Raw genomic sequence first — 21426 nt, 5'->3', positions numbered from 1 at the left:
TGGTACTGAGTCCACATATTTATCATTTATGTGAATATAGGAGGCACGGTTACTAGGTTTGCAAATGATACCAAAATTAGTGGTCTAGTGAACAGTGATGAAGGTTAGCTACAATTACAAAGAGATCTCAATCATTTGGGGCAATGGGCAGAGGGGTGACAGCTGAGTTTAATTTTAATAAATGCAAGGAATTGCATTTTGGTAAAGCAAACAAGGGCAGGACTTATACAATTAATGGTAGGGTCCTGGGGTAGTGTTGTAGAAAAGAGAGACCTAAGGGTTCAAGTAACATAATTATTTGAAATTTACATCACAGGTGCATAGGATCGTTAAGAAGATATTTAGCACGCTTGCATTCATTGCTCAGATATAGTAGTTAGGACATCATGGTGATGTTGTACGGGTCATTGGTGAAACATCTTCTGGAGTACTATGTGCAGTTTTGGTTGCTCTGTTATGGGAAGGATATTATTTAACTGGAGAGGGTTCAAGAAATATTTACCAGGATGTTGCTGGGAATAGAGGGTTTGAGTTATAAAAACCAGCTAGATAGTTTGAGACGTTTTTCACTGGAGTGTAGAAGGTTGAGGGGTGACCTCAAGAAGTTTTTTAGAATCATGAAGGGCATCAGTAAGGTGAATAGCAAAAGTCTTTTTCCGAAGGTGGGGGAGTTCAAAACTAGGGAGGCGTTTTTTTAAAGTGAAAAGAGATTTTAAAAAGACAAGAGGAGAAATGTTTTTATGCAGAGAGTGGTTAATGTGTGAAATGAACTACAAGAAGTGGTAGATGCAGGTACAGTTACAATGTTTAAAAGACATTTGGATAAATATATTAATAGGAAAGGTTTGAAGGGATATGGGCCAAATGCAGACAGGTGTGACTAGTTTAGTTTGGGAACATAGTTGGTGTAAATGAGTTGGACCGAAGGGTCTGTTTCCATGATATATGACTCTAAGTGACTGTGGGTTTGGAAGGTGCTGTCTAACGATCTCTGGTGAATTTCTGCAGTTTATCTCATAGATAGTACGCACTGATATGACTGAGAATCGGTGATGGTGGAAGTGAATGCTTGTGGATGTGGTGCCAATCAAGTGGGCTGCTTGTCTTCGAGTTTCTTGAGTGTTTTTGGAACTGCACCCATCCACACAACTGGGGATTATTCCATAACACTCTTGATGGTGGACAGGCTTTGAAGATTCAGGGAGTGAGTTACTCGCTGCAGTATTCCTATCTTCTGATCAACTCTTGAAGCCTCTGTGTTAATGTGTCGAGTCCAACTGAACTTCTGGTCAATGGCAAGCCCCAGGAAGTTGTTAGTGGGGTTTCAGTGACAGTAACACCAGTGAATGTCAAGGTACGGGGGTCAGGTTGTCTCTTATTAGAAACGATCATTGCCTAGCATTTGTGTGGCGCAAATGTTACTTGCTACTTGTCAGGGAGGAGCAAGTGAGGACTGCAGATGCTGAAGATCAGAGTCAAGAGTGTGGTGCTGGAAAAGCACAGCAGGTCAGGCAGCATAAACCACCTGTCAGCCCAGCTATTGTCCAGATCTTGTTGCATTTGAACGTGGACTACTTCAGCATCCGAGAGTTGTGAATTGTGTAATAATCGGTGAACATCCCCACTTCTGACATTCTGGTGGAGGAAAGTCCTGAAGACCATAAGACATAGGAGCAGTAATTAGGCCATTCAGCCGATTGAGTCTGCTTCATCATTGAAACATGGCTGATAAGTTTCTCATCCCCAATCTCCCGCTTTCTCTGTGTAACCCTTGATGCCCTTGACAATGAAGAATCTATCTATCTCAGTCTTAAATATATTAAATGACCTGGCCTCCACAGCCTTCTGTGGCAATGAATTCCAGAGATTCACTGGTCTCTGGCTGAAGAAATTTCTCCTTATCTCCATTCTAAAAAGTCTTCCCTTTACTCTAAGGCTGTGCCCTCAAGTCTGAGTCTCTCCTACCAACGGAAACATCTTCCCAACATCTACTCTGTCCCGGCCATGGTTGGGCCTTGATCACTACCCTGAGAAACTGATCTGCTGAGGAAATGAGGGTTTGATCAGCTGAAATCTTTCAATTTGTTTATTCACTAAATCCTTAATTAAAGATGCTAGGAATAGCCCAACAACATTTGGCAGGTAAACTGATCTCTCATTCCTCTCTCACATTTCGTAAGAAGTGAAATGGTACACACTCTTTTCCAATCTAAAAGAACAGTTCCCAAACTGACAGTGATCTCATTTCCTTTAAAATTTTGAGATACAAACCATCTAATCCTGGGAGTTTGTCCCTCTTTTATGATACTAATTTATTCAGGGTGACAATTCTGCAATTTATGGTTTTAATAATTGTCCAGTATCCTGTGTGAAATCGCTCTCAACATCATTTGTTCTGCTTTAGAAATTGTGTCCCAAATTCTGGTGAATTAGATTTTTTGAATTAGATTACCGTGCTTCTGACAGGCTGAAAAATTCCGGTCTCCAGGGTGGTGATGTAGAGTTGTGTCTGAACAAACATTCATTACTTTGGGACATTCACTCTGCTGAAATCTATCACAGCTAATAATATTAACACAAGGTAATTATTCAATACATTGGCCATTTCCTTATTTTTGTTTTACTGTTAGCAGTTTATCTCCCAACCCCAGATATCTTCTAAATCCGATGCAATGTTTTGAGTTGACCATGATATTCCTTGTAAGTTTATTTTCATACCTTTTGTAGTGTTTCTATATTCTGTCTTTCATTCACATTTGCCAAGATTTGTATATGCTTTGCATTTTCATATGCTTTTTCTTGTTTCATTTTTTGTCTTTGTCTTTTTTTGTCCCTCAGGGTGGTTCCTCTTCGAGAGTTCTAAATTGGTTCGATATCACAAATTATTTTTTAAGCACCTCCAACAGATTTTAGATCATGTTTGCTACTAAAAGATTTGCCAAGTTCACTGAGAACAGCTTTTCTTATTGCATTGAAGTCAGCATAATTTAAAATCTAGAAACTGATGAGCTGTTTTGTCTTTATCATTATATTGAACAAAATCACATCATGATCTACATTAGATAAAATGTTCACACATCATTAGACTGTATTAACTAAAACTGACTGGTTACTCATTGCTAAATCTAAAGTGAGGAAACTTATCCAACACACATTTTAAAAAATCACTACCTTTGTGGTGTGCTTTTTATAATCAATGTGTTAGTTAAAAGATTTTGCTATGTTTGCCTAATCTCTGCTGTTATATAATCTACTACTTCATAACTGCTACAAGGCAACCTGTACATACCCTCCACTAGTTTTAAATTATCTTCTTTATTAATTCTACCAATAAACTCTCTAATATTTGGTTATCTCTCACTGAAGTGATTTCATCCATAATCACAAAGGCACTTCCTCATTAAATTCATGGAAATCTTGACGTGTTTATGAAATTATCAGCTCAATGTTGAAAAATATACTATAATGTTTAGGCCTCACCAACCTCTTTAATGATCTCCTGAATTTGTTACATGCAGCAGTTTTGATTATGTTTGCTATCCTCAAACAGATCAGCCTCTAACCTGAATTTTATCGCCCTCTATAGGTGGAACTGTTTGCCGTGGGCTTGTAGCAGGGGAAACAAAATTGACTACTCTGATAAACTGAGAAAGCTGAAACGTGTCTTGCGAGTGGCTGAAGCGTTCTCCCACAATCGTCTCTGCCTTAGTTTTTCGTAAACGGTACAGAAAACGATTCGTCGGCAAAGGACCACAACACTTACTTTAAACGGCGGGCACAGGAGATTATAATGAATTCTCGTCAATTTTTTTGTGGTTAAAATTTCTGCTCATTCCAGTTTCAGCAAGGAGTATTATTTTAAGCAAGTTCTGTCTCCAATGTCATATCCACTACAATCCAATCTGTGTATCCTAAAAAAAGACTGCAGGTCTTGATTGTACATTGAACACAATAGCTGATGGTTATGAACCACCCACACGATCTCAGAGCAGGGAAGTTCAACTGCGCCCTCAGTCTTGCGAGTGGCTCCTTATATTCTGTACATAAATGTATATGCAAACCATCTCGCCTTCTTTTGGAGCTACTGTAATGCAAAGAGTGTATAAGTGGAATATGTTGAGGTCTCGTATCGCCTACTGGATCGTCGAGCGTGATTACGTTTCCTGAACTTGTTGCTGGTGGACTGAAAAGCTCTATTTGAGGGATTCTCCTGTCACGGCTCCGGTACAGGTTCTTCGCATTTTCTATCCATAATATACACCCATTAACGTAGAGTGGATTGAAACGATACAGCACTGAAACCTTCATGCCTCAGACAAGTGGCCGACTCTTCAGAGAGGTAGGACAACAAACGGTTAAAATGTTCTTTTGAATACACCTGGTAAATTTCTGTTTTGCCTTTGAAGTTGATGCCTGTGTAGAAGCACAACTGCAATAATAAGGGTTAAAATGTGTGTGTGTGTGGATGGGGAATTCTGCAAAATAAATATTCTGAGCCCGGGCAATGGTTTGCCATTGGGAGTTTTTGTTTTATTTCACACGACTGCAAAATTACATTGGGTTTTCCTCCTTTATCTTTCCAGATGTCAGGCGTGCGGCATCAAGCGTGGTTCTGAATTGGGGAAGCGACCTGTATCTCTCTCTCTCTGTGTGTCTGTGTGTGTTTGTGCCACCGTTCCCGGGCAGGCGGTAATTGTCGGAGCGATGGCAGCGGGAGTAGCCGCCTGGCTCCCCTTTGCCCGGGCGGCCGCTATCGGATGGATGCCAGTGGCCAGCCAGCCCATGCCCGCCGCCCCCAGCGAGAGGAAGCGGCCCCAGGACGGGCTGGTCATCCTGAATGTGAGCGGCAGGCGCTTCCAGACGTGGAGGAGCACTTTGGAGAGGTACCCGGACACCCTGCTCGGCAGTTCGGAGAAAGACTTCTTCTACAACGAGGAGATCCGCGAGTATTTCTTCGACCGGGACCCTGACATCTTCAGGAGCATCCTGAATTTTTACCGGACCGGCAAGCTGCACTACCCGAGGCACGAGTGCATCTCGGCGTACGACGAGGAGCTCTCCTTCTTCGGCATCATCCCGGAGATCATCGGCGACTGCTGCTACGAGGAGTACAAGGACCGAAAGCGGGAAAACATCGAGCGGATCATGGACGACGCCGAGGATGACATAAGCAGCGAGAACCGGCTGCCGTCCATGACCGCGCGCCAGAAGGTGTGGCGGGCTTTCGAGAACCCCCACACCAGCACCCTGGCGCTCGTCTTCTACTACGTGACGGGCTTCTTCATCGCGGTGTCGGTGATGGCCAACGTGGTGGAGACGGTGCCGTGTGGCTCGCTGCCGGGCAGTGTGAAGGAGTTGCCGTGCGGCGAGCGCTACGCCCTGGCCTTCTTCTGCCTGGATACAGCGTGCGTCATGATCTTCACGGTCGAGTACCTGCTCCGCCTCGTGGCGGCCCCCAGCCGTTACCGCTTCGTGCGCAGCGTCATGAGTATCATCGACGTGGTCGCCATCATGCCGTACTACATCGGCCTGGTCATGACCGACAACGAGGATGTCAGCGGCGCCTTCGTCACCCTGCGCGTCTTCCGCGTCTTCAGGATATTCAAGTTCTCCCGCCACTCGCAGGGCCTGCGCATCCTGGGCTACACCCTCAAGAGCTGCGCCTCGGAGCTCGGCTTCCTCCTCTTCTCCCTCACCATGGCCATCATCATCTTCGCCACCGTCATGTTCTACGCCGAGAAGGGCTCCTCTGCCACCAAGTTCACCAGCATCCCGGCAGCCTTCTGGTACACCATCGTCACCATGACCACCCTGGGGTAAGTACCTCTCGAGGCCACTCGTTTCTTACTTTGTTCCCCACTCCCCAGTCCTTCTCCTGTTGTTGTTGGGGGGGTGGGGGACACGTGGTGGAGCTGGAGGAGGCATGGATGTCACCGGTTATTGAGTGGTTGCCACCGCTAGAAGAGGTTCTGGGTCAGTGGTGCTGGAAGAGCACAGCAGTTCAGGCAGCATCCGACGAGCAGCAAAATCGACGTTTCGGGCAAAAGCCCTTACTCAGGCCCGAAACGTCGATTTTGCTGCTCGTCGGATGTTGCCTGAATTGCTGTGCTCTTCCAGCACCACTGATCCAGAATCTGGTTTCCAGCATCTGCAGTCATTGTTTTTACACCGCTAGAAGAGGTTGTCAAGTCACTCTGGGTTGTCCTGTGAATTGTGTTTGGAGACCATCCTTGTGGTGGTAAAGGCCAGTCTTGGGCTGGCCTGTGTTCTTGCATTGGGAACCAGTATGGAGAAGGTGTGAAATTAATCACAAGCACTATTCTAGTTATTGGCTAGCAATGAAGAATCTTTATCTGTGTGGCCATAAAGTGAAGAAATCTAGCAGCACACACAGCCTTTGTTTGATTATTTTATTCTGGTTGCTTGATATAATCTTGGAAACATGGGATCTTGACCTCCTGCCCTACACCTCAACACATGAGGTTTCTCTGCAGAATTGATCTGTGTTCATAGTCTACTGCTGCAGTGTAATCATTATAATAACTTTTAAGTGGTTCTTTAGAGATGACTTAAATTATTCAACTCCACAGCACTGTGTTGCCACCAAGTTTGAAACTCTACTGGTAAGGAAAGGTGTGAGAGAGCGCAGCACTTTTGGTATGTTGTTTTATAAAATTAAAACCAGTTTTTTTTTTACAGAAGTAATGTTGTATACTTTGAACTCAACAAATGTTGATGTCAGTAAAACATGAGAATGCTGTGCCAGTTAAACCATACAATGGTGCCTCTGTTTAGGATAAGACAGCTGTCTTCCTAAGTGGACAATGAGAATTAGACATTTTGATCCAGCATGACTAGCAAAAACGTGGCCATGGGAATGAGGATAATACGATATAATATATGGCCTTTCCCATTTTGCTTACAAATACTACAATGCTGGTTGATCTTCCTTCTCCATCTCCAGAGCAGGATGGTGGCTCAATGGTTAGCACTGCTGCCTCACAGCACCAGGGACCCAGATTTAATTCCAGCCTTGGGCAAACTGTTTGGAATTTGCGCATCCTCCCTATGTCTGTGTGGGTTTCCTCCAAGTGCATTGGTTTCCTCCTTCAGTCCAAAGATTGCCCATCATGTCAAAGGATGTGCAGGCTAGGTGGATTAGCCATGGGAAATGCAGGGTTACAGGAATGGAGTGGATCTAGGTGGGACGCTCTTTGGAGTGTTGGTGTGGACCTGATGAGCAGAATGGCCTGCTTCCATACTGTCGGGATTCTATCTCCTGACCTCTTTTTCTTTTTCTTCCACCTTTTACTGTTCTAATCCCATTACATTTAAGTTTATTGCCATCACATCTTTTCACTTGGCAGCCGTTCTCCTTTTTCTCCTTCATGGCAGTCCATTTCCATGCTCCAAACACCACATTTTTTTTTCCTTCAATGTGACCATACATTTTCAAGCACTTCTCAATTATTCTCTTTAATGTTCCCACATTGCATTTTCTGATTCTCGGGTTGTGAAATTAATTTATGCAGACTGGAAGAGACAGGTGTTAATAGGCCTGGCACTGAGGTGATGTCTTACACAAACTTTGCTGCAAAGATTCTAGTGATAATTAGGACAGGCGACAATTGGAGTGCAACTAAATGAGATTCCACAGTAGTTTGCTGCAGATAAATGAGATTCCACTGTGGTTCAGTGCACATATTGCATTAAGCCTGTTTGCTAACAATAGTTATAAACTTGGATTTCTGTTTTGTAAACAAAGTATTTGTGCAGTTATAACATTTAAAAACAACAGTAGCAAGTTTACTAAATAGACTGCAGTAGATCAAATATGCATATGTTTTGATTGAAATGAGTGTGCTGTTATGCTATGGGAAGCCGAAAACCTGACTTTAGTAGATGGCACATCCAACAGAGTATTGGATGCTAAGTTCTTAAGTATGTGAGGGTAGACCTGATTAGATTTTGAAGATAAATTCCATAGCAGGCTTGACTATGAAACCATTGATAAGCATTAAAAAGTGAATATTTCAATGAAGTTATCTAATCTTATTCATTAAAGTCATGAGTAATTTTCAGAGGTGGTAGAGGTAGTATTATTACTTAATACGAAATGCATAATGTATGCATGTTATGTTTGTTGCACTGAATTTTGTATGGTTGACCACAATTATATATATATATAATACACATGCATATCATAAGTGTTTTTTTCTGGTGTTTAAAAAGGACCAGATCAGAGTAGACATGGGTCCGTTAAAGGCAAGAAAAAAGGGGAAATGGAAACATTAGAATTTATAGGATCATAGAATGGTTACAGAACATAAAGAAACCAATTGACCTGTCACTCAGTGCTGGCTCTTTGGTTGCTGACCACTCCCTCATCTTGACTAATAGCCCTGAAGTATTTTCCTTCGACTTGATTAAATTTGAAGAGTTGATTGCATCTGACTCTATACGTTCTAAGGTAGTGTCATTAAACTTAGCCACCTGCTACATATTAAAAATTAATCCCTATGCCACTGTTGATTCTTTTGCTAAGCACCTTAGCTTTGTGCTCTCTATTTATTGACACTTCTGCCAGTGGGAGCAATTCCTTTCTATCTCCTGTCGAGACTGTTTATAACTTTGAGCAATTTTATCAAATTTTCTTTCTGCTCTTTCTTTTTTCTCTTCTCTTCTCTTCTCTTCTCTTCTCTTCTCTTCTCTTCTCTTCTCTTCTCTTCTCTTCTCTTCTCTTCCCTTTCCTTTAAGGAGAACAACCCTAGATTCTCAATCGATCTATGTAACTGAAGTCACTAGTCCCTGGAATTGTTCTCTCAGACTTTTCTGCACTTTCTCTGAATCCATCACATTCTTCCTAAACTGTATTGCCCAGATTTGGAAACAGTCCTCCAGTTAAAGCTGAACTAGAATTTTATGAACGTTCACCAAAAATTCATTTCTTTTGTACTCTATGCCTCAGTTTATGAAGTCCAGAATTCCTTATGCTTTTTTATCATGTTCCTCACCTCAATGATTTGTGCACATGTATCCTCAAATGTTTCTGATCTAGTGTTCCCTTTCAAACTGTGCTTCTGTTTTATATTGCCTTCCCTTGTTCCTTTACAAAAATGTGTCACTTCACACTTCTCTATACTAAATTTCATCTACCATCGGTCCAACCATATTATTAGTCTCTCTATATCCTATTGAAGCCTAAAATTCCTTCTTACAGTTTACAATATTTCCAAGCTTCGTGTCATCTTCACGTTTTGAAATGGTGCTCTGCACACCCACATTTGCAGAGTACATTTCTATTATTAAAAAAACAGTGGTTCTGGTACAAAGTCCTGGGGAACTTCATTACACACCTTTCTCCAATGCCTTCCTATGACTCTTCATCACTACTTTGTTTTCTGTCACTTCACCAGCTTTATATCTCTCCTACTAGGCAAAAGTGAGTACTGCAGATGCTGGAAACCAGAGTTTAGACCAGAGTGATGATGGAAAAGCACAGCAGGTCAGGCAGCATCCGAGGAGCAGGAAAATCGATGTTTCAGGCAAAAGCCCTTCATCAGGAATCAAGGGCTTTTGCCCGAAAGGTCGATTTTCGTGCTCCTCGGATGCTGCCTGACCTGTGCTTTTCCAGCACCACTCTGATCTAAACTTATATCTGTCCCACTATCCCTTTTATTCCATGGGCTTTCATCTTTTATGTTATTTCATTAGAAGTCTCAGTCAAGTTAGTTATACCTGATTTGCCTTTACCAAATCTGGCCTGGCCAATAGTAAATAAATCTTTGCTATTCACAAGTGGAGAGAGAAGACAGGGAACTAGAGGACAGTTAGCCTAATATTAGTAGAAGGAACACTTCTTAAATCTATTACAGGTAGACAACCCTTTATCTGAAATCCCGAAATCCAAAAAGCTCCAAAATCTGAAGGATTTTTTGTGAAGTTTTTAATCTCGTTAACAAGGTTGTGTGGCATGCAAACAGTTAACCCAACTCTCCACACCCACTCGATGCATGTCACTCAAATGTGACGTGTGTGGGTGGGGGGCTGCGTGGCCCAGCACTGGCAGGCCTCAATTCTGTCTCATGGCACGTAGTACTCACTGAGAGTCTTCTGTTCGGTAAGACTTTTAAACATTTCACCATTGAAGTGTCACTTATTCCGAAATTTAAAAAATTCTGAATTCTGAAAACCAATGGTCGTGAGCGTTTCTGAAAAAGGATTGTGTACCTGTGTTAGGAATGTGGTAACAAGACATATAAACTTATAACAATATATAACATTTATAACTATGAGTTGATTGGAATGTTTAACAAGCATATTATTTGTAATTGATGGCAGATACTGGAGAAACAGCAGATGTAGTGTGTTTGAATATTTTTAAAAACACATTTCAATAAAGTGTTATATTTTTCAGTTAAGTAGAAAAGCAATACATTTTTTAAATGTTGAAAAACTGGATAATATTGTACTTAGAGGGATCTGAGTGTCCTTGCAACCAAACATTGACATTGAGGTGTAGCAACTATTTAGGAAAGCAAATGGTGTGTTGCCCTTAATTACAAATAGTTTTGAATATACTTTCATGCTTATCATAAGCAAAAGAAAACCCTGGAGCCAACTCTGCCATTTAATAAAATAGTAGGGGATCTAAATGTCTCAACTCCTCATACCTGCCTACTCCTGATGAGCATTCTTGTTCATCAAAAATCTATCTACCCATGTCATAAAAAGACAACAGTGAAAAGTCTTATTGAAACTTTGTAGGGCTATGGTGAGACCACACCTTCAGTGAATTTTACAGTTTTGATCTCCTTACCTAAGGTGGGACAAGTTTATCTGGGAGAGATTTCAACATGAGGTTGACTATCAGGATGAGGGGATTAACCCATGAGGAATGATTCTGGATTAGAGTGGTGCTGGAAAAGCACAGCAGTTCAGGCGGTCCGAGGAGCAGGAAAATCGACGTTTCGGGCAAAAGCCCTTCATCAGGAATAAAGGCAGAGTGCCTGAAGGCTGGAGAGATAAATGAGAGAAGGGTGGGGTGGGGAGAAAATAGCATAGAGTACAATGGGTGAATGGGGGTGGGATGAAGGTGATAGGTCAGACAGGAGGGTGGAGTGGATAGGTGGAAAGGAAGATAGGCAGGTAGTACAAGTCATGGGGACAGTGCTGAGCTGGAGGTTTGGAACTGGGGTGAGGTGGGGGCAGGGGAAATGAGGAAACTGGTCAAGTCCACATTGATTCCCTGGGTTGAAGTGTTCCGAGGTGGAAGATGAGGCATTCTTCCTCCAAGCGTCGGGTGGTGAGGGAGCGGTGGTGAAGCAGGCCCAGGACGTCCATGTCCTTGGCTGAGTGGGAGGGGGAGTTGAAATGTTGGGCCACAGGGCGGTGTGGTTGATTGGTGCGGGTGTCCCAGAGATGTTCCCTAAAGCGCTCTGCTAGGAGGCATCCAGTCTCCCCAATGTAGAGAAGACCGCATTGGGAGCAACGGATACAATAAATTATATTGGTGGATGTGCAGGTAAAACTTTGATGGATGTGGAAGGCACCTTTGGGGCCCTGGATGGAGGTAAGAGAGGAGGTGTGGGTGCAAGTTTTGTAATTCCTGCGGTGGCAGGGGAAGGTGCCAGGACGGGAGGGTGGGTTGTTGGGGGGTGTGGAACTGACCAGGTAGTCACGGAGGGAACAGTCTTTGCGGAAGGCGGAAAGGGGTGGGGAGGGAAATATATCCCTGGTGCTGGGGTCCGTTTGGAGGCGGCGGAAATGTCGTAGGATGATTTGGTTTATGTGAAGGTTGTTATGGTGGAAGGTGAGCACCGAAGGGGGGGTTCAATCCTTGTTACGGTTGGAGGGGTGGGGTCTGAGGATGGAGGTGCGGGATGTGGACGAGATGCGTTGGAGGGCATCTTTAACCACGTGGGAAGGGAAATTGCGGTCTCTAAAGAAGAAGGCCATCTGGTGTGTTCTGTGGTAGAACTGGTCCTCCTGGGAGTTTAAAGGAAAGACAGATTATATCATTGAAACTTGCATAATTCTTAAGGACCATGCGATGGTAAAATGGACACAATATGTAACATAGCTGGGGGTCTGGAACTGGTAGTTACTGAAGCTTAACAATGGATTGCCCGTTTTAGGACAATGATGAGGTGATACTTCTTTGTTCACATAATTGAGAACCTTTGAAATTCTGTGCAGTGAGAAAGCTGTGTGGCTTAGATGGTGAATGGAGGGAAATTAGAGATTGTCTGATCTATGGAAACTAAGAGAATCAAGGGATGTGGATAAGGGCAGGAAAACTTAACTGAGATCAAAGGTCATCCATGACCCTACTGCGTTGGGGAACAGGTTGAAGGAGTTAAATGGACTACTCTGCTCCAAATTCTTATGTAATCCAAGGCTCATACTCAAGTTTCAGTACATGAGTGATAGTGCTGTAGAATCCATGTCTGCAAGTTGGATGGCAATTTCCCATGAGATTTGCATGGTTGAGTCAGTTCTTGCCATAATTGAATGTATATTTTCCAGCAGTGTTCAAACTTGGGAAACCTGGCCTATTTTCATGGACTATGGTCAATTTATAGTTGTGCCAAAGTGCACCTCTCCAGAATAATTGCTTTAATAGAGTATTCCAGGCATACAAAGTGATTTCGGAAATTTATCTATATTTTTATACATTTCATACATAATTTTCTCGAATGTAATGTGTTACAACATGGCAGTAAATGCTTCTGCTAGTTAAACCAAACATACAGAAAAGCTCACCTCACCTCATAATCTGTTCACGTATGAGTGACAGAGAACTACCTAAATTCCACTATTGAAAGAAAAAAAAACAATTTTATTCTTTAGCTCTAAGATGAACATTAAACAACAACTATCTACAACTCTAAGCCTCCTTTCTCTTAAAGGTTTGTTATCTACCTTCCACTCTATAACAATATACAGTAGTTCAATTTTCAAAATCAGACAGTAGCTGTTGAGTCTGGTGTTGATCTTCTCTGTAGATTTCTCTGGGTCGTCTTCGGTCTTCTGCAGCACAGATTTTTCAGATGAGAAAGATACCTTTTGTAGAGAGTGTTTTCGGGCAGTCTGTCTGACATTGGCAAGTGGTGTTCTTTCTGGCTAACTGTCCAAAATGTCTACTTTTTATACCCCAAACATTGGATCGTCTCATTGATTTGGTGTTGTCAAAACAGTAAAATTCAACTTTGCTTGGGTTTTAGTATCTTGGGGCATAATTTAAACTGATTGGTTAAATTCGAACTGCTGTGAAAACAACTGGTATCTAGGTTAAAGCCAAAATGTTACAACTTTCAATTTTCTAGCACACACTGTGACATGACAGGTGCTTGCCAGCTTTGACTCTCTCTTAAAGGTACAGTACATGCCTTCAACTTCATAACACACCCCCTCTCATCAAAAACATGAACCATCATAATGAAAAGATGATTTCATTTTTTATTCTAATTCTTAACTCTATTACCATGAAATACATAGGAGATTAATCTAAGTTCATTATTAACTTCTGCACACCTTTATGTATAACATTGGTATCTGGTCAATCTTATCTATACTTTATCTGATGAATCTGCAATAAGGCACCTACTATCACATTTTTACTACCTGCAGCATGCATGATTTGTAAATTAGAAGTCTGTAGTATAAGACTCCAACGAAATAGTCTCATATTAATGATTTTAAAGCTTTCCAAGAATGTAAGAAGATTGTGATCAGTGTACACAACCGTCTCCGACATGTTGTTTGTGACATAAAGATTAAGATGTTGTAAGGCCCGTAGCAAACTCATTAATTCCTTTTCGTTCATAGAGTATTTTCCCTAGTGGATGTTCAGATTCTTTGAACAGTAACCAACTGGCAGTTCAATTCCATCATCATCTTCCTGTGGCAGTACAGCTACAATTCCTATGTCACTTGCATTGATTGCAACTTTGAAAGGTTTCAAAAAGTGTTGGTGTACCTAAAACTGGTGCAGTGGTCAATACTGCTTTTTAAATTGTCAAATGCCTCCTGCTATTGTTCTGTCCACTGAATTTTGTGTTCTTCTTCAGCAAATCTATTAACGATGCCACTATGCTGTTGAAGTTTGGAACAAACATCCAGTAAAATCCGCTTAGTTCCAAAAATCGAAGCACCTCTTTCTTGGAGGTTGGTTGTAGAAACTCCTTGATGGCCTCCGTCTTTGCGTTCCTTGGGGTCAACCTTCTGTGACCGATGTTATGTCCCAAGAATGTCACCTCTGCCTTCGTGATTTCTGTTTTCTTTAAGTTTATTACCAGTTTTACTTCTCTTAATCATTCAAAGAGCTCTGCCAACTGTATCATGTGATTTCTCCAGGACTCACTAAAGATCACTACATCGTCCAGATAGACTGCACAGTTTGTTAAGTCAGCCACAACTCTGTTCATGACTCTTTGGAATGTGGCTGGTCTGTTCTTCATTCCAAAGGACATCACTTTGAACTGATATAGCCCATTTGGGGTTACAAATGCAGAAATTTCTTTTGCTTTCCCTGATAAAGATATCTGCCAATAAGCGTACAGTAAGTCCAACTTTGTGATGTAACTGGCTTGTGCAACTTTCTCTATACAGTCCTCCGATCTTGTCATTGGGTATGAGTCTGATTTTGTTATGGTATGGACTTTCCAATAGTCCACACAAGATCGTTGAGTCCCATCAGGTTTGGGAACTAACACAATCAGCGAACTCTACTCGCTCTGACTCAGTTCGATGATATGTTCGTTGAGCATCGCCTCCACTTCCTTCTGGACTTGTGTGGCTTTGAAAGCATTAAACCTGTAGAGGTGTTGTTTTATTGGAACAGTATTCCCAATGTCAACCTCATGCATTATTGCATTAGTCCTCCCCATCTTATTCCTGCATATATCATCATATTGCTAAAACAAACCTATAAACTTAGCTCCTGACACAGATAGTCTACTAATGTATCCCATTCTTCAAGAACCTCCTCATTGTTTAATGTATTTTGAGGTGCATCAAACGACGTCTGGATTTGATTCCTCACTCTGCAGGGCAGTAACTAACACCTGTTTCTCCATTTCTTTCTTTCTGTTATAAGAAGGTGACATACGAATTACACTTTTTTGTTTATCTGGCATCTTTACCAGGTAATTTACCTGATTCAACTTTTTCTCAATTTGATAGGGATCACTAAACCTGGCTTTGAAGGGATCTCCTGTCATTGGTAACAATACTAATACTTTACCCCCACAGGAAAACATCTGAATTTCAGAGTTTTTGTCTGCCACCTGTTTCATTCTATTCTGTGCCCTTTTTAAGTGCTGTTTAGCTAACTCATCTACCCAATTTAATATCTCCCTTACCTCCAAACATTATCCAAGTGTGAGATCTCCGACTTTGGTCCTGTCAATTTCTCTTTAATTAATTTCAAAGGGCCTGAATATTAACTCAAAGAGAGTAAACTGAGTAGATTCACTTGGGGCATCTCTAATGGCAAACAATATGAATGGGTTTCCTTTAACCTAATCATTCGGATAATCCTGACAGTATGCTGTTAACATGGTTTTTGGGGTCGAATGCCACCTTTCTAAAGCTCCCTGTTATTCAGGATGATATGCGCTGGATTTAAAGCTATCCACAACTCCCTTAAACAGCCTAACAGTAAAATTAGACCCTTGGTCTGACTGAATCTCCCTGGGTAGCCTAGAAAGCCATTAACTCCTCTATCACCCTATTTGATCTTAATACTCCATAATGGAATTGCCTCTTGGAATCTGGTAGACACATCCATTATGGTTAGCATGTAGTGATCCCACTTCTAGTTCTAGGGAGGAGAACTACACAATCAGTCATAACCTGCGTGAAAGATTCTTCAAATGTGAGAATTGCCAAAAAAGGTGCTGGTTTTATTACTGTCCATGTCTTACCTACCATTTGGCATGTACGACATGTACAGCAAAAGTTAACCACATCCTTCTGCAGTTCAGGCCAATAGAATTGTTTTTGTACTGAGCCTGAATCTTCCGTACATCTAGGTACTCCTACTGGTAGTTCATGTGCTACCCATAACACTTCCTGTCTGTATGCTAGTGGCAACACAATCTGGTGCACTTCTGCCAATTTCTCCTCTGCACTAACCTGCCCTGGTCTCGATTTTTTTTTAGGATTCTATGTTTAAGATAATAGCCTTCAGGAATATTCTCCGACTCCTTTTCTGAGTATGCATCAACATATATATCTTTTATTGCCTCATTTTTCTGTTGTAAGTCCATTAGCCTTTCAGGACTAAACATTTCTGTCTGACCCTCTGCCTTTTCAGGTTTTTCCTGCACCATTACATCAAACAGGCTGGCCACTAACTGAACCTCTACTCCTTCATCTTTTTGTTTAGTTTTTGTTTCATGCTGTGACTTATGATAATGGGATATTGTTACTACACAGTCAGGGAAAATTCCAGGGTATTTTTTTAACTCCTCAGTTCCCTAGTCTTCCTCTGGCTTCTCCACATCAATGGGTGTCACTTCCACCTTGGCTCTGCTAAATCATTCCCAAGAACAAACTGTATTCCTGGAAGTGACATTCTGTCAATCACTTCCACTGTTACTTCTCCAGTCTTGATTTGGCACTCCAACCTGATCTTCCATAGGGGAACACTAAATTTCTATCCACCTGTCCCACAAATTACTACTCTTTCGGTTAACAGGTCAGAAAGAGTGCAAATACATTCATCTCAAACTATTAGAGTCTGGTTAGATCCTGTATCTCTCAAAATTATAACTTATTTCCTTTTTCCCCCTGTTCATTCTGAGTAAACTTGACCCACAGAGACGAAGCATTCTGAGTAAACTTGACCCACAGAGATGAAGTCTTTATAGAAATCAGGCACTAACTCCATATCCAGCCCCTGCCTCGACTGTGCACTTTGCTGCAGCTCCTCGACTTTTCTTGGGGTTTCCTTTACTACCTTCACCTAATGCCACTGGCTTAGCTTCTTTTACCAGATCTTTTCCCACAGTGCTTTTCTTTAACGACCAGCACTGTGACTTTACGTGAAAACACCTTTTTCCAGTGCCTTTCTTAAACTACCGGCACTGTAATTTTCTGTGTCCTATTCCATTACAGTAAAAACACCTGAGGCATTTCACCTCCTTTTCACTTTCTTGGGCTTCTCTTTTCACCTGTGGTAAACAATTACCAGTGTTCTCTATTCTTTGTTTCGTAGTGTAGAATCTGCCCTTCTCCCAATCTCTATCCCTCATAGGATGAAATTCTTGCAGAAGCTAAACTTTGCTTTATGCACCAATGTATATTCATCTGCCGTATCTGCTGCACTTCTCACTTCTTGAACGTTCTGTTCATTCACATGAATTCACATCTCTGGAAGTGAATTTTCAAACTCCTTCAGCAGAATAATCCCTCTCTGTGAGCCTCATTGGTCTTTTTAAGGCCCCACATCCATCTATCAAAATTAATATGTTTAATTCTTTCAAACTCAACATAAGTTCAACCTGCTACCTTCTTTATGTTTCTGAATCTCTGTCTATATACTTTTGGTACCAACTCATAAGCACTCAATATAGCCTGTTTGACCTCTTCTTCATCTCTTGACCCCCTCATCTGAATATGCTGCAAATACCTCACTCGCTCTGCCTACCAGTTTAGTCTGAACTAGTATTATCCATAAGTCTCCTGACCACGCCATCTGCCTAGCCAATTTTTCAAATGAAATAAAGAAGGCTCTGACATCTTTCTCATCAAAAAGCGGCAGTGTTTTAACATATTTATATATATATCACTACCTTCTGTCTTCATTTTCACCCTGTTAACATGACTTTACTGACTGAGTTGCACCTTCTGAAGTTCAAACTGTCTCTCCATTTCTCTTTCATTTCTCTCATTTTCTCTCCCTTTCTTTTTTGTCTGTTTGCTTAGCTAAGAACCTTCTCTCTCTTTCTTTTTCCTCTTTTTCCTTTTTCTTTCTTCTCTCTCTCTCTTTGTTTATCTTCTAACTCCATTTTCCTCAATTGTAATTTAAGTTTTTCTAACTCTACTGCACTTGTCTGTTTCTCTGACACACCTAAGTGCTTGAGTAACTCACTCACAATTTCAGCTTTACTTTTGTCCTTGATTAAACCCAATTCTAACCACTTTGCTAATTCTAAAAGTATGATTTTTTCTTTCTAAATTTGGGAATCATCTTCAAACCCCAGAGCTGCTTTGGCAATTTTAAGAGCCATTTCTCTCAGTTTTAATTTAACCAACCACAAATAACCACGATTAAACAAATTGTCTCCTCTATGTTTTATTTAAAGATCTAGGACACTAATTGGTAAGTGTTTAAATCTAATGGGATCTTTTACCCTAAATCCATTCAGATCTGCCTAAAGCTGTTCAAATCACGGACCTGAGTCTCAAAACTGTTACCACACGGTGATAAACCTTCTGCTAATTAAACCAAACACACAGAAAAGCTCACCTCACCTCGTAGTCTAGGCGAAAGTGAGTTCTGCAGATGCTGGAGATTAGAGTCAAGAGTGTTGTGCTGGAAAAGCACAGCAAGTCAGAAAAATCGATGTTTCAGGCAAAAGCCCTTCAGGAAACTGATGAAGGTGTTTTGCCCGAAACGTCGATTTTCCTGCTTCTCGGATGCCGCTTGACCTGCTGTGCTTTTCCAGCACCACACTCTTGACTCACCTAGGAATCTGTTAACGCATGAGTGACAGAGAACTACCTAAATTCCACTATTTAAAGAAATAAAACAATTTTATTCTTTAGCTCTAAAATGAACATTAAACAACAACTAAGCCTCCTTTCTCTTCCAGGGTTGTTATCTATTCCCACTCTATAACAATATACTGATCCAATAAAGCCCCTATTAAATTTACAGCAGTTCAATTTTCAAAACCAGACAGCGGCTGTCGTCTCCGGTGTCAATCTTCCTGTTTGTAGATCTCACTGGGTCGTCTTCAGTCTCCTGCTGCACAGATTTTTCATATGAGAAAGGTACCTTTTATAGAGAGTGTTTTTGGGTAATCTGTCCGATAATGGTAAGTGGTGCTCTTTCTGGCTAACTCCCGAAAATGCCTGCTTTTTTTACCCCAAACATCAGATCGTCTCATTGGTTCGATGTTGTCAAAACAGTAAAATTCAAATTTGATTGGGTTTTAATATCTTGGGGCATAATTTTATCTGATTGGTTAAATTCAAACTACTGTGAAAACAACTGGTATCTAGGTTAAAGCCAAAATGTTACATCTTTCAATTTTCCAGCCCACTCTGTGACATGACAGGTGCTTGCCAGCTTTCAGTCTCTCCTAAAGGTACAGTACATACCTTCAACTTCATAACAAATGAGATGAAAAATAAAGCAGCAAGTATTATGAACTTCTGAGAAAGTTTACCTGGCCTGATAATGGTGTATAGCTTAACATATTGGATGCTTAATTAGCCACAGAATGATAGATATTTGAAGATTGATAATTAGAGATGGCAAAACGTGGCAGTTCTAAACACATTTTTGACTTAGATGATTCATAGATTTATATTTTTCTCTGTTAATTTAAAGAAAGAAAGTGTAAGCAGTAAGTGGTCTTCCCTGCTTTGCATCTACATCTCCAGAATAGTTGAGTAAAAGAAAATATATTATTTTGTCTCTTAGCTCATTCTGTCCATGACATAATACATAGGTTCTGCTGGCACAAAAATTCAGTCACAGGGATACTCACAGGTAAAATGCTAAATTATTAACAGCTCTTCAAAATAGACAAGATAGAATACTTAAAATATTCAGTTTTATTGTTTCACTATATGTAGGTGTTTAAAAATAACCCGAAGCTATGCCATTATTAATAATGGATAGCTGAAGAGCTCTAGTATTAACTCATGTTTATTATTAGAATGTTGTACTATCTCATATTTTAACTGTACCCGAGTTTCTTATTGAAAATTGAGGTATAAATCATCACTACTTTTAGTGGTTTATGGTAAATAAATACACTATGTTTCTGTTTCAGATGCTAAACTACATCTGGCTTTGCTTAGAATGTGAATCCATTCAAAGTCATCAATTTCTTCCTTTTTTTTAGCAGTGAATCAATGAAAAGAATAACTTTGATTTCCTGGTAGCAGCAAGTTTTACTGTCCTGGAACAGTGCACCTAATCTTGTGATAGTTTGTTAGGAAGCAAAATGAGTTGTCAGTATGTATTGGCTGTATAATGATAACACTAAGAATTGAATAAGTGGTAATGTTTAGTCAATGCATGTGTTTGGAGTCTGCCAAATTCAAGCTCTTGCGCTGAAAATATTAGTATCATGATTATGGGTTATAATAAGTGAAAACCTCGCTTATCTTTGTAATTTTGTGTTACTAGGTCAAGTAGTTATTCACAATGCTAAAATGAAGCTCAACTTTGGAAACCACCAATAGAAATTGCAAGTAGTTAATGTGAGTTGTCTTACAATAAAATCAAAATTAAGATTTCACCATTACAAAGTGAAAACCATCAGTGAATAATATCAAGGGCATTCACTATTTCTGTCCAAAAATCTGCCCCGATTTTCAGGTTCCAACATGTCAACGGGAAAGGACTCCAATTACTCTTCAGGAATGAGACAAAACCTAATAGATAAATGTTGTGTATGGTTTTGAAAGTGTTCACTTTGACAGTTTTGTAGTCCATTTCATGAGTGAATTGTAGTTCTGCAACATATCTCTTGAGGAGTTGTTAGGAAATAACTGTTACCTTTATGTCAAAAATAATGTGACAGAAAGTTAGCAAGTGCTTTGAGATATCAAAGATTTATGCTTCTATATGCATGTTTTGAATGTGTCAGTACTTTTTTTCTTTAAGAAAAGTTGTAATTAAAATAGACTAGGACACTATTCTAAATTACAGAATCGAAACTTCTGTGAGTTGAATATTGTGATTTGGCTGTTCGACTTACCAAGATTGGAATTTAGAGATTAAGAGATAGGATACTGGGACACTGTTTCTGTACTCTAGGTATTTATTCAAAATCAATGTTTACAATTGATGTGATGCACACCCTGCTTGAGCCAGTTTATTATGTTGCTGTCCTATCAATGACTTGTATATTACTATTTACTCCAATGTGGATGTTGTTCCTCACATTCAAAGTTTGCTTCACTGCACATTTTATTGGCTCTAAGTGTGCATCAAGTAAGCACCATGTTTTTTAATCTTGCACTTAATTAACTCCTGTTGTTGGAATTATGTAAGAGTCCAGCAGGGAATGAATTTGAACTTTCTCAGCCCAATTATTAATTGGTCTAGGCCATTACACAGAATTCCAAAGATTCTTCATACACTGAGAATCTTGTCGAAGGAAAGAATTAAAATAGGTCCTGTGGAATAGGTTATATAAAAACACTGGTATAATAATGTTTTCTCTCTAATGTTCA

At 40.6% G+C, this 21426-nt stretch overlaps 1 protein-coding gene across 2 annotated transcripts in view; it reads left to right on the top strand.

The window, feature by feature from the left end:
• The first annotated feature begins 2852 nt into the window (after positions 1-2852).
• kcnd2 (potassium voltage-gated channel, Shal-related subfamily, member 2) overlaps positions 2853-21426 on the top strand; it is a 497597-nt gene continuing 479023 nt past the window's right edge. The window contains exons 1-2 of one of the 2 annotated variants that reach the window (XM_043709602.2): positions 2853-4339; positions 4584-5816. In XM_043709602.2, the coding sequence (XP_043565537.1) occupies positions 4705-5816 (1112 nt within the window). In that variant the 5' untranslated portion in view covers positions 2853-4339; positions 4584-4704. The remainder of the gene's footprint in view (positions 4340-4583; positions 5817-21426) is intronic. The other variant, XM_043709603.2, reaches the window with a different exon arrangement.

Source organism: Chiloscyllium plagiosum, unplaced genomic scaffold (genome assembly GCF_037043375.1).
Source record: "Chiloscyllium plagiosum isolate Xiang-an unplaced genomic scaffold, Cpla_swu_hap1 HiC_scaffold_19, whole genome shotgun sequence".
NCBI lineage: Eukaryota > Metazoa > Chordata > Chondrichthyes > Orectolobiformes > Hemiscylliidae > Chiloscyllium > Chiloscyllium plagiosum.
This window is presented reverse-complemented; position numbering and strand designations above follow the sequence as displayed.